The sequence below is a fragment of the Gorilla gorilla genome, chromosome 2 (assembly GCF_029281585.2).
Source record: "Gorilla gorilla gorilla isolate KB3781 chromosome 2, NHGRI_mGorGor1-v2.1_pri, whole genome shotgun sequence".
Lineage (NCBI taxonomy): Eukaryota > Metazoa > Chordata > Mammalia > Primates > Hominidae > Gorilla > Gorilla gorilla.
In genome coordinates this window covers 170204880-170223083 of record NC_086017.1, presented here as the reverse complement: position 1 = coordinate 170223083, position 18204 = coordinate 170204880, and the positions used below count along the sequence as shown (strand labels likewise).

The 18204-nt window shown below is 36.8% G+C and overlaps 1 protein-coding gene across 4 annotated transcripts in view; it reads right to left on the bottom strand.

The window, feature by feature from the left end:
• SCHIP1 (schwannomin interacting protein 1) overlaps positions 1-17229 on the bottom strand; it is an 819796-nt gene extending 802567 nt beyond the window's left edge. For all 4 annotated transcript variants that reach the window (XM_055381911.2, XM_055381912.2, XM_063704328.1 and 1 more), the window contains exon 1: positions 17106-17229. In XM_055381911.2, the coding sequence (XP_055237886.1) occupies positions 17106-17114 (9 nt within the window). In that variant the 5' untranslated portion in view covers positions 17115-17229. The remainder of the gene's footprint in view (positions 1-17105) is intronic.
• Positions 17230-18204: the final 975 nt, after the last annotated feature.

Sequence of the window (18204 nt, the reverse complement as noted above, 5' to 3'; positions counted from 1 at the left end):
TGGAAGAATATTCCATGCTCATGGGTAGGAAGAATCAATATCGTGAAAATGGCCATATTGCCCAAGGTAATTTACAGATTCAATGCCATCCCCATCAAGCTACCAATGACTTTCTTCACAGAATTGGAAAAAACTACTTTAAAGTTCATATGGAACCAAAAAAGAGCCTGCATCGCCAAGTCAATCCTAAGCCAAAAGAACAAAGCCGGAGGCATCACACTACCTGACTTCAAACTATACTACAAGGCTACAGTAACCAAAACAGCACGGTACTGGTACCAAAACAGAGATATAGATCAATGGAACAGAACAGAGACCTCAGAAATAATGCCGCATATCTACAACTATCTGATCTTTGACAAACCTGACAAAAACAAGCAATGGGGAAAGGATTCCCTATTTAATAAATGGTGCTGGGAAAACTGGCTAGCCATATGTAGAAAGCTGAAACTGGATCCCTTCTTTACACCTTATACAAAAATCAATTCAAGATGGATTAAAGACTTAAACGTTAGACCTAAAACCATAAAAACCCTAGAAGAAAACCTAGGCATTACCATTCAGGACATGGGCATGGGCAAGGACTTCATGTCTAAAACACCAAAAGCAATGGCAACAAAAGCCACAATTGACAAATGGGATCTAATTAAACTAAAGAGCATCTGCACAGAAAAAGAAACTACCATCAGAGTGAACAGGCAACCTACAAAATGGGAGAAAATTTTCGCAACCTACTCATCTGACAAAGGGCTAATATCCAGAATCTACAATGAACTCAAACAAATTTACAAGAAAAAAACAAACAACCCCATCAAAAAGTGGGTGAAGGACATGAACAGACACTTCTCAAAAGAAGACATTTATGCAGCCAAAAAACACATGAAAAAATGCTCATCATCACTGGCCATCAGAGAAATGCAAATCAAAGCCACAATGAGATACCATCTCACACCCAGTTAGAATGGTGATCATTAAAATGTCAGGAAACAACAGGTGCTGGAGAGGATGTGGAGAAATAGGAACACTTTTACACTGTTGGTGGGACTGTAAACTAGTTCAACCATTGTGGAAGTCAGTGTGGCGATTCCTCAGGGATCTAGAACTAGAAATACCATTTGACCCAGCCATCCCATTACTGGGTATATACCCAAATGACTATAAATCATGCTGCTTTAAAGACACATGCACACATATGTTTATTGTGGCATTATTCACAATAGCAAAGACTTGGAACCAACCCAAATGTCCAACAATGATAGACTGGATTAAGAAAATGTGGCACATATATACCATGGAATACTATGCAGCCATAAAAAATGATGAGTTCACGTCCTTCATAGGGACATGGATGAAATTGGAAATCATCATTCTCAGTAAACTATCGCAAGAACAAAAAACCAAACACTGCATATTCTCACTCATAGGTGGGAATTGAACAATGAGAACACATGGACACAGGAAGCGGAACATCACACTCTGGGGACTCTTGTGGGGTGGGGGGGGGGGGGAGGGATAGCATTGGGAGATATACCTAATGCTAGATGACGAGTTAGTGGGTGCAGCACAGCAGCATGGCACATGTATACATATGTAACTAACCTGCACATTGTGCACATGTACCCTAAAACTTAAAGTATAATAATAATAATAATAAAAAGAACTTATACATTCCCCTTGATAACAAGTAACTAGGATGTGCCTCCAAGACCTGAAAGACAGGACTAGAGTAAATCCCCTTATCAAGGCTCAGGATATAAAACCTGGGTCTTAATGGGGTTACCTCCTCTGTCATTTTCATGAGTTTTTCTAGTTTCTGTCAAAACTTGAAATGATCATATTCCTGTGCTTTTATTCAGTGCTTTTCTTTCTTTCTGGAGGGAAGGTAACCTCTGGAGTCACATAGACTAGCTCCTCTGATTACCAGCTGTGTGACCCTGGCAAGTTGCTTAACCCTTCTAGGCTTTGGTTTCCTCATCTGTAAAGTGGATATAATAATAGTAGCTACATCATAGGATTGTTGTGAAGAGTGAATAAGGAACATGTCTACAGGATGCACAATGTCTCACAGTGATAGGTCAATTATGTGAGCTCTTATTATGATTACGGCTTTATTCTCACTCGCTGGGCAAGCTCATCAAAGACTTTCCTATTTTTATGCAAACAACTCCCAGATTTACCAATATCTTCAAATTAGTCTTCCATTCTTCCACTCTAAAACTGTCCTACGAACATGCTACTAGACTTCTAGTTTCTCAAACTCAACATTTCCAAACCGAATTTATCTTCTTTTAGTACACTCATTTTTCTCCCTATTTTTTTTTACTTATTTTTAGATAATTGTAGATTCATACAATTTTCGTTGTGGGAAATAATAGAGAAAAATCTTGTATACTCTTTCTCTAGTTTCCCCCAGTGATGACATCTTACATAAATATAGTATAATATCACAACCAGGAAACTGATATTGATACAATCCACCAAGCTTAATCAAGTTTCACCAGTTTTACATGCACTGTATATGTCTGCGTGTGGTTTTAGTTCTACATAATTTTATCACATATATGGGTTCACGTAACAACTACCACAGTCCATATACAGAACAGTTCCATCACAAGGATCCCTCCTTTTACCCTTTTACAGCCCACCCGCCTCCTTCCCTCTTCTTTTCCCAACTTGTGGCAACAATGAATCTATTCCCCATCTATATAATTTTGTCACTCCAAGAATGTTATATGAATGGAATCATACAATATATAATTTTTTGATACTGTTTTTCTTCACTCAGTGGAGAATACCACAGAATGATATTCCGGTTTATGACACACCACAGTTTGACTAACCAGTCACACATTAAAGTATACTGGAGTTGTTTCCAGTTTGGAGCTATTAAGACTAAAGCTGCTATGTACATTTGTGTACAGTTGTTTACGTGAATACAGTTTTCATTTTTGTGAGATAAATGTCCAACAGTGCAATTATACTGTTGCATGGTAAGCACATTTTAGTTCTGTAAGAAATTGCCATATTTTACTCTAGAGTGGTTGTACCACATTATATTCTCACCAGTGTCTGAGTGGTCCAGTTTTTCTGCATCCTCATCAGCATTTGATGTTATCACTACTTTTAATTTTAGCCATTCTGATTTGATACATAGTGATATCCCACTGTCATTTTAATTTGCACTTCACCAATGGTGAATGATGTTGGACATCCTTTCATGTGCTTATTTGCCATCTATATATCCTCTTCAAGTGAAATGTATGTATATGTATTTTGTCCAATTTCCAAAAGGATTATTTGGGTTATTTATGGTTGAAAGAGTTCGTTGTATATATTCTAGATACAATTCCTTTGTTAGATATGCCATTTGCAAATATTGTCCCCCAGTCTATAGCTTGTCTTTTTCTTTCTCTTGACAAGGTCTTTCACAGAACAAAAGTTCTTAATGTTGATAATGTCCAATTTGACAGTTTTCTTCTTTTATGAATAGTGCTTTTGGTGACAAGTTTAAGAAGGCTTTACCTCATCCGAGGTTTCAAAATTTTTCTACTTTTGTCTAAACTTTTTATAGTTTTCCATTTTACATTCAAGTCTGTGATCCATTATGAGGTAATTTTTGTATAAGGCATGTGGTCGAGGTTCGTGTTCTTGCTGAAGGATATCAGATTTCTCTCACATTTTGAACAATGACATTGCTATTCACAGAGGGGTTATAGAGCCTGTGGGTCTCCCTCTTCCTTTTCATGTCCTCCCCCATCCAATCTGGTTGTCTCTATCTGTCCCAGAATCATTTTCTTAAAGCCACATCTCATCATGTCACTCTCCTGCATAAACACCTTAGATGGGTATTGACTCATGATGACAGACCTCTAGCCCTTTAGCTGGGCATACACCATTTAGACAACCCAACCACAGCCTCCCTTTCCTTAACCTCCACATATTTGCACAGTGCTTCAGCCACACAGGACACACAAAGGTCTTTCAGAGATGCTTTGCAGATGCCATTTTTCCCCACTACAAAGCCATTTTTTTTTCCTGGGCCTCTCGCCTCAACACTAGCTGGAAGGTCACCTTTTTCACATATCTTTCCCCTAAAACACTTGCTCCCCTAACTTCCCAGGAAGAATTGCATGCTCATCCAAATTCCCATGAAACTCTCCTTATGCTTCTTTACTGCCTCTGTTTTTTCATCTGTAAAATAGGGCTAACAAAAAAAAAAACTTATAGAGTTGTTTGGGAACTAAATGAGTTAATACCTGTAAAGCAAATAGAAGCACAATCTAGGCCATAATCAGTGCTCAATACATTTGTTATTGATGTTATAATTTTCATATATCTTTGTTGTATCTTATGTAATAGTTTATTATAGATACCTTTTCTAAGTTGATTATTTATTCTTCTTCTCTACCAGGTTGTGTAAGATTTTCTATAGCTCCTCTTACTTTCCCACAATGTTAGTACATCATAGATTTTGATGAACATTTGAACTAAATTGGCTGTTCAAATTTAATAAGCCAATACAATGAAAAAAATAACTGACCTTTCCCCTTGAATCAACAAGTTGTTTTACTGAACTAATTATTTTGGCAATTAATGGACATCCCTCCACTTCAATTTTTGTTTTGTTTGAATACAAGCATGAGGGTTAAATGAATTGCTGAAATAAAAGATGATCAGATTATTTATTAATGACAGAAAAGTATGTTTATTCTACTTAAGTCTCTCCAATAAGACAATACTCTTTTTTGTTTAAGGGCAAAAATTACACTAACTCTAATAGACAGGGAATATTGGGTTCTTCTTCATTTTGCATTAAAATCATACTTTCCCCACATTCTTGGAAAAAGTTGTATTCAGAAGGACTGTGAAGAAGAGGTAGAATAGATGAACATTTGGGTAAAGAAGAAGAATATAAATTATATTGGAGAAGGTGATGGAAATGGGAAGGATTTGGTGAACCACACTGAAAAAATGATGTGCTCATTTGTAGTTTGTAGCTATATAAAAATAAAACCATCTAGAAAAGCAACAGTATACTTTTATACCACTGAAGAATCCCAGAATATATACACAATTAACTACAAAAAGAAATCTCAAAATCTCTCGAATGCTGTATTGGCAGTATTTTTGGTGGTTCCTCCTGCTACAAAGCCTGGCTCTGATATCAGCATTCACCCTCCCCAACCTCAGGTGAATCTTGGCCTAAGTCATTCCCAATGCCAATGTTTGGTTTAGGAAGGGGCCTATGTCACAGTCCTGGGCAATGAGGCACGAGAGAGAGTCTACTGGGAAGTTTGTCTTGCTCTTACAAAAGAAAAAGGATGTGTGAGGAGGAGCCGTTTCATTTTCCTGTCTCTGTATTCATGAAGATGTTGCACTCAGAGCTTCTGAAGTCATCACACAATAAAAGACACCTACAAGACAGCACTGAGAATGGCAGAGCAGCAAGGTGGGGGACTTGAGTCCGTGATGAAATCACTGAGCCTCTGAAAAAAGGCAGCAGTCTCTCTGTCTCAGGATATCTCGTTACCTAAGACAATAAACTCTTTATTGTCTGGCCAGTTTAGCAGATTTTCTGTTTCTGGCCTACAAAAGTTTCTAAACAGACTCAGCATTCTGAGTGCTCTAAGTAAACCTGACATACTGATTTTAAGAGGAAACCTGCAGTTTAGTTGGCTAAATACTTACAATGACTATTCTAGAGGAGAGACAGTCAGACTTCTACAACCAGTGAGAAGGAACAGTATAAAGAACACAGACTCCTGAAGCAGGGAGCCCAGGTTCAAATCTCACCTTTGCAGCTCACCAGCTGTGTGGCCTTAGGCAAGATACTTTATTTGACTGAATTTCTGTTCCTTCATTGTAAAATGCCTATGGCAATACCTACCCCATAAGTTGGTAGGGTATATTAAATGCAATAATGTAATAATAAACGGCCTGTCAAATAGCAACCCAAATAAATGTTTCTCTTCCCCTAATTAATCCTTTGCCAAGATGAAACACTAACTCGGTTTATTAGACCATTAATTCAGATGTCTTCTTTCCAGCAGGAATTACTCTGACAGCGGGGCTGGTGTCATCAAGAGTAATTTCTGCTGAAAAGGTTCCAATCTTCACGTTTCTACTGTGAAGCCTAGTGTGGTGGAGAAGGGATCAGGCAGGGTTACTTCCAGCCAAAGAGAAAATTGATGTGACGATAACCACAGTGGAAGAGTTTATACGCCCCTGATTGTTTTATTCTCACACCTTAAAAAAGGTATGTGGGGGGAATTAATGGGTTCCAGGGGAGTGTGCCCATAGTAACTTTTCCTCCAAATTATTTCTACATTTTCCATTATATTCCACCAAAAGCAAAGTTTATTCTACTGATCATGATTACCAAGCTCCTAAATAGAATTAATTAACATACTGTCTTAAGATATATTGTGTTTGGATTATAAAAACAAAAGTAGGAGTTGTTGTCAGCAAGAAATCCTCTTTATCTCTGGTGTAGTAATACAGTCTATTGTAAAGGTATTCAACTTTTGCAATAAATAAATGGAAGTCATGTTTACCTAAATAGTCATTAATCACATGCTTGTACTAATAATGAGGGTAAAATTGGCAAATTTAACTGGAAGACAATTTGACATCAAAACCCTTTAAAATGCATTTACTCCTTGACCTAAAAATTCCACTTTTAGGAATTTATTTTTTATAAAGAAATAAAGATTCGTGCAATAATTTTTCAAGAATTTTTCTTGCAGGAAGAAAACAACCTAAGCATTTAAGATCAAAAGATTAAATTATGGAATGTCTACCCAATCAAATACTATGCAACCATTGAAAATGAAATCATAGGAAAAATGTATTGACATGGAAAGATGTACATGATATATTCCTAGATATTGAGAGGTCATAAACTGTGCATTCAGTGCTTTAGAGTTTTCATTAAAACATATTTATTTTTTAAAGTTTCAATGGCTATATACCAAAACGAATATGAAATGCTTCTAAGGATTTTTATTTTCTTTCATCGTGATTCTGTATATTTTTTTCAGTAAGTATAAACTGTGTAACAAAGAAAAATAATTTTTAAAAACTCAGATGAGAAATTAGTAAAATACTTTTAAGCTAAATAGCTAGCAAATAGACCTTTCATTGCTTATTATCCAGATTCTGAACTCTGGCTTCTCAGATTTCAGCCAAAATCTGATTTTTAAAGTTGAATTTTAGGAGGCTAAAGACCAACTCCCCAGAGCAAGAAGATCATCAGGTTGCCCTTTTGGGGGAGGTGACTGCTCCCTCGTCTTACTGTTGATCATACTGGAAAGGTTGATCAAACTGGAAAGGTGTTGAACTCTGTTTTAAACTGGGGGTATTCTCTTCAGTCAGAAATGCCCAAGCCCCCACAATGACATGCAGGGAAGTTTAAAGTAGCTTTCCTGCCCATGCTTAGTTGGTTCTTTGTGTTTCCAGGGAAGAATCCTTCAAAACAGAAGAAGCTGATTAGCACCCACTCTGGAATGCAGCTCCTGGCTGTCACCTCCAAGTAGACAAAAGTTCTGGCCTCTATCAGAACCCTGCCTGCCACAATGACCTGGACCCTGATTTAGTTATCATATTATTAATAATTATTATTGCCATGGGTGTTTATTGACCCTCTGCTATCTACCATGCACTTTGCCAAGCACTTTTCACACATTATTTCATTTAAAATATTAACAGCAGCCATGGAAGGTTAAAGCTATCATTATCCTCATTATATAGATGAGGAAACAGTTTGCCCAAGATTATATGGCTAGTAAGGACTAGAGGCAAAATGAGAAACTAGATCTACCTGGATTTTATTAGAGGTTCCTTAACCAATTAAATTAGGATGTTTATAATTCACTTCGGGGAGAAAGTTCAATTTGCCATTCCTGGGTCTTTCTAGACCAGAGTTAAAAGTAATTCCAAGAAAATACTAAACCACTTCACATTTCACAACCATAGGAGTGATTCTGCTGTATAGCCATGCCCTTGACTGCTGGTGGCAAATAAAAAAAGGGGGGGGGGGCGGGTGGGCCAAGACACAGCCAAGAGTCCTTCTGTGTTCAGCTCCACGCTGACTTGCTTGTCACTTAACTTTTCCAAACCTCAGATCCCTATGTAGAAAATGAACTTTATTCTTGTCCTAAATACCTTGTTTGTGAGTATCAAATAAGACAATGTGTGTATAGGCACTTTTGAAAGTACAAAGGGCAAGGAATCTTGATTACTCCTCATGCAAATTACTTCTGCCCTCAAAACCCAAAAGCAATGTAACTTTTATATAGCATTTTGCAAAAGACCGAGTGAGGGGTTTTAGAAATACAGAGAAACCTTAATGTAAAAATGTCCCCTGTGTAATGTTTCCCCATGTTTAGCATTAATAAGTCCTGAGGAAAAGTCATTGACTCAATGCTCCTTGCCCCCATCTAATGCTTTTGATTTAATGTTTCCTCTCTAAGTGCATGAATTTTTGAAATGCAGGACATTTTGCCACAGGACTTAAGAGTCTCCTGTGACTTGATGTTAAGGTATCTCCTTAGTCATTTTGGTCTGTGCTCCCTGGGAGCAAATTAGAGCTTTGGCCGTGAGTTGATACACGTTCTGTTTTAACTAAAGATGATAGTTGGCTCAATTACTCAAAAATATTATATCAAGGCTTAGGATTACATTTGCAAGAAGGACTAATTTTTTTAAAATACTAATATATGGCAGTAAAGGGAAAAAAGGAATTTTTTATTGACTATTTTTAAAAATAACTTTTTTTAAGTTGTTAAAGCAATATATGCCCATGTTTTAAAATTCAAAGAGGGTACATAAAGTGAAATGGAAAAGTACTCACTCCACATACATTCTACTTTCAATGGTAAACACTAGTTTCTCATACACGCTTTGAGAATTTTTCTATGACTATACAAGCAGATAGATGTAAATATATAACTATTTTAACACAGTATCATTCATGCTATAGACTGCCCCCAAAATGCTTTTTTCCTAAAAGTATGTTTGTATACTTTTTAATATTCTCATGTATTGCTCAGTTTTAAACTCTCTCCTCTGCAGTATTCCATTGCATGGATATAACATAAGTTATTTCAATATTTTTCTCTGGGTGAATACTTAGTTGTTTATGGATTTTTAATAACACAAACAATGCTGCAACCAAAACTTCACCACATGTCTTTGCTCAGTTATGTGAGTTCATCTGCAGAAAAATTCTTATAAGTAAAATTGATAGGTCAAAAGGGAGGTGCTAATCAAGTGTTAATAGATTTTTTAAATGCAAATTACCATCTAAAGCTGGTTGTACTAATTTGCTTTTCCCCCACCCTTGCTATAGAGAGCCCTGCCTTTGCCAACAATGGGTATAGATGATATGAGAACCTATTAAACTAAGATGGATACTATCAATTTTCAGCAGACACTGGATTAAAACAAGTATTGTTTTAGGTCTTAGATAACAAGAAACTGGAAATGCCTGCCCCTAGATGTACTGTGAATCTCCAGGCCTTGAGCTCTGAGAAGAAATCATGTTGAAGTGAAATAAATCTCAAAAGAGGGGCTTAACACTCATGGAGTGTCTATTACATGCCAGGCACTGTTCTAAGTACTTTAGATACCTTAAGTCTCCTATAATTCCCAACCACCCTATTAAAAAGATGCTTTAGTCATTTCCATTTTACAGACAAAAAAACTAAGGCACAGAGAAGTTAATTCCCCAAGGTCACTCAGCTGATAAATGATAATGCTCAGATTTGAGCCTAGGAAGTTTGGGTCCAGGGTCAGGTGCTTTTAACCACTTATGCATTCTGTCTCTGTGCTCCTAATGATATGCTAAACACATTTATTGAATACCTACCCTATGCCAGGACTGATACATGCACCATCTTATCCTCACAGCAATACTAAGAAGTATTATTCCTGTTCCAGAGATATTAAAGTGGCTTTCCAAAGTGACAGCAAGGGGATGTGCACCGGGGCATGTCTGATTCCAAAGCCTGTATTTATTCCACTATACCATGCTTCTTTTTAGCAACTAGTTGTCATAATATTCATTTTACAGATAAGAAAATCAAGACTTCAGAATGAGACATATAAGGGGTTTTAAATGGGGTCATCCTTGCTAACAAACAGAACCTACCAGGGAGCTCCATCACATCTAGTTCTTCCTTCATCAGATTGCTATATAGTTGGAATATTCATGTATATTTAATTACATATACATGGTCATAGAGTAGCATATAGTGGCAATTTGCTATCTCCCATAAAGTATGAGCTCAAATTGTCCAGTGTGGACTAAAATTGAAGGCAGAATTAAAGTCTCCCAATTCAAGTATCAACAAAGCCCATTTTAAAAGAGTGATATAGTTAGGTGAGGATGAGCAGATGGACTCCCACACTGCAGAGACATACATCACTAGAATATGGTAGCAACACATTTTTAAGCTCAGTGAGAAATTCATTATCAGTCCATCAAAAAAATAGGTTTGGTGCTGGTTCCTGAATTTACAACTGTATTTCCTTACAGTATACAGGAAAGTTTGAGAGCCCAGGAAAGGTAAGAAGAGCAGCCCAAGGATGGAGAGCTTCAGAGAAGAGCCTTCTGGGTGGGCAAACCCCACCAGCCAATCACTGCTTCTGCTCACACCCTCCATGCCCAGCTCAATATCTAAGAGCTCAGGCCCTGGGTCCAAATCCACTCTGCTACTTGACCACTGTGTTACCTTTAACAGGTTATCAAACCTCTCTAGCAGTTTTCCTCATCTGTAAGATAGGCAGTAACCAACAGTGCCTGTCTCATTCATCTGCCATGAAGATTAAACATTGTCCATACAGATCACTTCCCTAAAGTTTTGAGTTAGAGCACAGAATTACAAATGTCTACATACACAGACCCCTCCCTTTTATGTTTCAGTATCTTATTCATTTTTTTAATGAAATCAGGAAAACACACTGTCCTATGCCTAAGTCTGAGACAAAAAAGGGAATTTATACTCATTGGCTTACAATAGCTCCATGCTCTGGAGGTCAGAGTATGCAAATCCTGTATTTCTATGTCTGGCAGCCCTAGTGAGGAATGAGGCATTAGATCTCTGTTATCACTGTCACAAAACAAACAATATGTTACCAGCTTATCTTTTGATTGTCACAGCTTGTTAGGCACAAGTCAGTGTAGGCAGTTATTCAGTCAGATTTGGAGGTTAATTTGATTATCTCTTAAAAAAATTTTTTTTGTACACCATGGATGCTAATGTAATATTCCTACAAGGGTTTTCCTGCACTCTACAGTAAAACAAGTCAGCCTGGAAGAATATGCAAATGTGACTGTTATGTTGTTCAGTTTTCAGGGCAATTAAATACTTGCTTTGAGCTTCTCATATTGCATTGCAAATTCCTATAAAACTTACTATTCATTTCTGTACCTAAAGCTTATTTAGCGTCAAGTCTTTGCCTTATTTCCATTTTATTGAAAATTGAGTTTTTAATTATGTGTCACAATCATGTATAATGTGAATCTTTATTTGCAAAGTCTTTTTTCTGTTCATGTTAAATCAATTACCTTTGTCCCTTTGTTAGTTGGGCAGTGGGAGGCAGCAGTTTCAGATTTCCTCTATGAGAAGATGTCTGCAACTCATGATAACAGTGTTGGCTCCTCTATCTACCCCAGGAACAAAGACGTTTAATTAGATAGGCCAGTCTTGTCAGCCTCTGCTGGGCAGGATCAGGTCTCTATGAAGCCAACAACTTCTTAAAAAATAAAATATAATAATTCGTTACTCAAACTGGCTGTAAGAAATTGTGTGGATCCCAAAAAGGTGTTTCTACAGTTGAATTTAGAAAAAAGAACCTAAATTTTGTTAGAATGGTTGGTGTCTGTAAACATAACTTTTGTCTTTGATGCCTTAATCTTTTGTTTAAAGGATTATCGTGAAAATCTCTAAATGACAGTAAATTGAAAATCAGGCAAAATTTGAGGAATTGAACAAGCAGTGCCTGAGATGAAAGAAAAATGAAAGATTTGTGTAATATTCATTTGGGGAAATAAATGAGATGGTTCATCTTCAGACACCTCTTAGACCCTTGTCATCTTTCCTCAACAAGATCCTCCTCCTGTCCATTTCTGGTTCCCATACATAAGTCTCCCATCACTCAATTCAAATGTTTAAGTCCCTTTTGAGTACTATCTTCCCCTCACATCTTCTTTTAATAAGACTTAAAATCCTATTTATCCTTACTTCATATTTTTCATGTCTTTTTTATTTTTTACATTCCTAACTCAAGACCTCATTTCTTCTCACCTGGAATAGCAACACAGCCTTCTTACTGGTCTCCCTGACTCCTGATTGCTCTCCATTCAGTGGAGCCTCCGCATCGCAGCCTCATTCACCTTCACGCAAGCCTATTTTGATCATGTTACTTCTCTGATCAGATCCCTTCAAAAGAAAAGTTAAACTCCATGACCGCAGTTCTTCGGCCAGCTCCAATTTACTTTTGCAGGTATATCGCCCATTAATTTCCATATATTCTCCAAATTTCAGTGAAACTACCCCCATTCCTTCTAATCACCTCCAAATCATCTGATTCTGCTTCCTCCATATGGGAAATCTTTACAAATTCCGACACACCCTTCAACCTCAGAATTAAATATGACCTATTCTATATTTAAAAATAAACAATGCTAATGTTCCTTAGGTATAAGCATTGAAATTGCTTCAGCCCTCAGTCCAGATTGTCCATGTAGTCAGATCATACAGGGTCTTTACATGCCACAGAAAGAACCTTGGAATTCATTCTTTAGGCTACAGGGAACCAATGAAGAGTATTATGCATTGGAAATATAAATCAGAGTGGTATTTAACATAGATGATGCTGTGGCAGTGGAGAGACTGAATTGGATGGGAGCAAAGAGACTAGTGGGAGGATGCACTGAGCAGTTCTTGGATTTTCCTGAGAGATAAGACTGAAAGAGTACATTTGGAGGGACTATGATGAGATCAATTCTAAGTGTGTTGAATGTGAGGTTCTGGGGACTAGGGTGAGACAGGCAAGATGCCTGAGAGTGCAGAACTTAAGGAGACACTTACTCTGCCCACTCAGCACTTGAATGACCCAAAGCATAGGCACTTCCTTAAATTCTTCACCCTAGGCACCTAGCTCGCCTTACCACTAAGTTCCTATGATACATTTTGTAGAGATATCACCTTGGCAGCCAGGGAGGTACACTGCTCAGATCTTCCTTCAAGAAAGAACTTGCTATTCAGCTGCAAGAAGTACAGTTAGCTGACAACATCCAGCTACAGGACTTTCAGGATCTTCCTCAACTTTTAAGCCACAGCCATGATCTTTCGGGGAGCCCCCAGCCAGCGATTGAGCATAGCAGGGGTACTAGGCCTGGTCATTTCTGCCCACTGTGAGACTCCTTTAATGGGCAATCTTCCCTCCAGAGGTTGCCATTGGGTTGGGTGAGATTTTGTCAGCTCTGCATTGTGTGGTCAGAAGGCTCTCCCTGCCCAATTTTGCTTCCTTCCCCATTTGTCTTTACTCTCAAATAAACCACTTGCACTACTAATTCTGTCTCAGAATCTCTTCCCAGAGAACCTAAATGACACACCCAGTGAACAACTAGCCATACCAATCTGGACCTGGAACTAGAAATGAAATAAGCTAACTGTGATTTTTTTGTGTAGTGGCTAGAAGGCTGGGCTCTAGAATCTAGGTTCAAATCCCACTCCTCCATTTCTGACCTTATACAAACTCAGACAAGTTAATTAAACTTCTCGGTACCTCAGTTTCTTCACCAGTAGAATGTGGATATTAATAGTCAATGAGGACTATATAAGATAGTGCATTTAAAGTATTTATTGCAGTGCCTGGCCCATAGCTGGCCCATAGTAAATACTCAATAAATATGAATTAAAATTATTATGTAGATTTTAAAATGCATTTACAGAGGTTGTTTGGCATAACAAAATAGGAGAAATGTTTACTTAATCAAATAATTTTCCACAGACTCTAATAAGGTTAGTGAATATTAATTTTGAAAAATTTAAAGCCCAACTCTGTAATTTTTTTTAAATTTGATTTCCTCTTACTTCCAATACGGCTCCTCTCTCCATACAATGTCATCACCTCCTTGTCTCCTCCAGTGATTTACTTCTCCTTTCTTTTCCATCCACCCCAAATTCTCCTATTACTCTCCTTTTTATCAATTTTTGCTAATAACCTCCTCCCCCACTTGGTTGAGAACTCATCTTCTCCAGAGAGTCTTTCTTGACCAGCATGCCCTCCCCACCCTAACTGTGATTGTTCTTCTCTATTGGCAAATGCTCCCAAGGATTTTGTCCTTTTGAAACTAAGTAGTACAAAAAAACAAAAAATCCAATGCAATTCTCAAACCGTATTGAAGGTGTCTTGCCTCCATAAATAATGGTTAATAATGAAATAGCAGGAATGGTATCTTTAAACAGGAGCTTCCCTCCTTGACACCTCCTTTTGTCCCAAAGCTAGAAGCCAGCTTGGCAATGTGATGCTTAATAAATGCTTACTTAAAGGATGAATATTTTCAGCTATGGATGCATGGTCAGCCTACAAATTATATTTTTTATGTCTTCATTCTATATGTGAGCCTTAAAAATAAAATGTTTGTTAAGACAGTCCCGGTCACATAATAGGGAAACGATTGTATGGGGGGAAGTAAGTGTTTTACAATCATTTTAGGTATTTTGGGGTAATACAAATTTGTTTCATAAAATAAAGGCCTGGTCTACAATATGTCTAAAGCCAGTAGGAGGTCATACTTAGAGACAGATGGCAAATGCAGCATTCTTTCCTCTCACTTTTTAGTACATATGATATTCACTACAAAATGGCACTGAATGTTTTTCTGTTACCACACAGTACTACATAAGCTCTGAAAAACAAAACCTCTTTTTACACCTATGAAACCTCAAACAAAATAATTGACTTCAAAAGTAAAGTGAGGGTATTTTGTAATGTGATTGAAGGCAAGGAATATTTTTACATAGATTAATATTTCTATATATGTATTTATGCATATTGCAATACACGTGAAAAAAGGTGCTAGTAAATCTTCAGCCATCCTATTCATTCAATTTAAAACCTTCATTAAGATATTTACATTCAAGGCAAGATTTCTACATTGAATAAGACACAATCTTAGGTTCATTTACAACATTGGAAATGAATAGGACCTAAAATAGAAATCAGTTACACACAGAACAACATATGAGTATAACATTAATTGGCTACACAGATTTTTAATGGCTCCTAATATAATATGCTGTTTTAAGGGGCCATTTCTACATACTGAAATGCATTTTTACTGTAGTATTATACTTTAATTATAAATTGAACATGGTTGATAAAATCAGCATTTAGAGTTATGTAAATTTTTAAAAATATACATAATCCTCTATAAGTACACAGCTCTATATGTGATAAAATATTAGATCTTGGATGCTAAAAATAAAAGTAGCTTTCACACTGACCTTAATAATATTCATTTTTATTGTTACAACTCAGTCAACTATTTTACTAAAGTTTACAATTGTCCACAATGCGAAGTAAATCAAATGCAATTGTTGCTTTTATAATCATTATCATGAAGCAAAAATAATAGCCAATATAAAATAATTAACCTATTTACTACATCATCTTAAATATATTAAGAAACTATAAGATGGCATTAATACTATCCTAATCTGCTCCACTTAACAAGCTAATATTTAAGATGCTTCCATTTTCAAGTATCACTACCCAACGTACATTTAGAAAACCTACTTGTGAAAAACTATTTTAATTTCTTAGAAAACTACTAGTTCAAAGAAAACCTACTTTGTGAATGCTATTTGACTTGCTACCTCATTTTCTCTTCTTTACAACAATTAGTTAATATTGATCTCAAAAAGAGCATAATACAAAGTGAAAGAATTATTATAATCTGAAGACGAGAAAACAAGTTTCTATTACAAAAGTAAGCAATACTCAAGATCAGTTATTTTTAAGCATATAGCACATTGTAGTCATAATTAGCTCACCACCAGTTAGAAATATACATACACATTTTTCAAAATAAGTCTTTTAAATATAGTGTTGCAAGTATCTTTCTAGCTTAAGAATTTGAAATAGCAATTAAGTATGAACCTTAAATAATTCATCTTTATAACTAGAAGAGCAAGTCCCAAGGATGTAAATCTCACCCAATGAGACAAGGGATGCTGAATATATTATTAATTGCTAAGTAATCTCTTAATTTTAGAATCTAGCACCCAACACTAGCAAATAAATAATGTGATTTATAAGCCTGCACTCTCACGCTGCTTTACTAGAGTTCAATAAACACATGCAGATCCTAAATGTACAGTGTGAATGTGATTCCTACAAGCCAGAAAACACAGAAGGATTTGGCTATAGCAAATCTACCCCATGTACTTATTATTCAAGCACTAGTATTGAGAATACCTAAAATTCCTGCTGAACACTGCAGATCAACGTCCCCCTGAGGTTCTCCAAAGCAGAACCACATCTCTTCCCCTCAGTGCTTACTGAGTTTTAAGAAGGCAGGTAACATGGGGTAGAAATTCTCGTGCAGCAGCAATATAACTCTTCTCTCCCAATTTTCAAAAATCAACACCTCCTCCCCATACACACGTGCACACACACACACACACACAAGAAAGGAGGGCTTTTTAAATAAGTGTTTAAAACATACCATTTGCATGGGTGTGAAAAATGTATTTTTCCTCTACTTGCTGTTGTTGTGTAAGATATTTACAGATCTGACTAGAAAATCTGGATGTTCATAAGAAGTGTTGCTTTCAATGAGATTCCTTTAGTGAAATCTGTCCGCACAGACACATGTATACATAAATAATACATATTTATGCACACATGCCTACATTAACAAGGACACATGCACACACACCTAGACCAATAATTAAGCCCACACTGTTCTATAAGCTCTTTTTGACATTTTTTGCATACATGTTAATTCAGAAGACAGATTTTTAAAAAATAATAAGCAGCTGCATATAATGCACATCAAAGTGGCACGTTTAGAAAAGCAAATACATTACCAGACGCATTTTGAAGTTTCTGGAACACCTGCAGGTGAAAGGAGACTGGATCGGATGCTGGCACACTGTATTCCTCAGAATCACAGAGCTCAGTGTGACTGTGGGGGAATGTGAGGCGAGTGTGAGGCTGGAAACCTTTGAGTTGAGCTCACTCTAGGCATCAGAAAGCCTCAAAGAGGGGAAAGAAAAAGGCAGCCCACAGACAGCTAGATGAGAAACTTCTGGCACCTCTCCAGCTCAGGAATGAATTCTCTGTAATTTGGAGACGTATAGTGATGGAAATGAAGAGAAACTTGGATTTACGGGTGAATTTGCTCAGCCATGCAGAAACAGGCAGGTAACAGCCTCTCAGCTCATTTTAAAACAGTCATTGAGAAACAAGACTGAATCAAAAAATTAAGAGGCATCCTGCTTTTGAAAAAATGAAAAGGCTACTCCAGCCAGCTTCCCTAGATACCTTTACAAACTTCAAATGGATCATTCCATCAGCTATTTGTTGCACATTTTATTAATCCCAGTGCAGAGGTAAACTGGAAAATCTAATTCCTTTTATGTAGAAAACTAGATTTATTGCTTCTTTTTATAATGCACTTTAGACATATAAACACATAGATTTACTTGCAGAGTTCTCGTTTCTCATGTAAAACCACTACTGTTTGGTCCAGATAAAATGCTAAAAGGCTTGTTCACAGCTTTTCAAGGAAGTGGAGAAAAAAAAATGTTTAATACTCAGAAGCTGAGCTGAGTACTGATATTTAAATGTACAGTTTGAAGCAAAGAGAATATAAAGGAAGAGCCCTGAAACATTAAGTGGTAGCTAAGAGGTACAATTATATACAAGCGTTGAGCAGGCAGGTGGCTTAAGTCTATAAATTTATACATAATTAAGGATAGGAAGAAAAGAGATTCAGCAAATTAAGTTCTTAGAGACAATAGCTGTTATTTTGTTTAGATTTACAAATAGGCTAATAATTTCTGAGGAGTGCAGGTGGACATCACCTTGTCTGAAGAACTCCTAAACCTCACAAACAGAGAGCGAGGTCGAAGGCATTGCACAGTGGCAATCTATATTCAAATGTAATGAGGAGGAGGACGATAT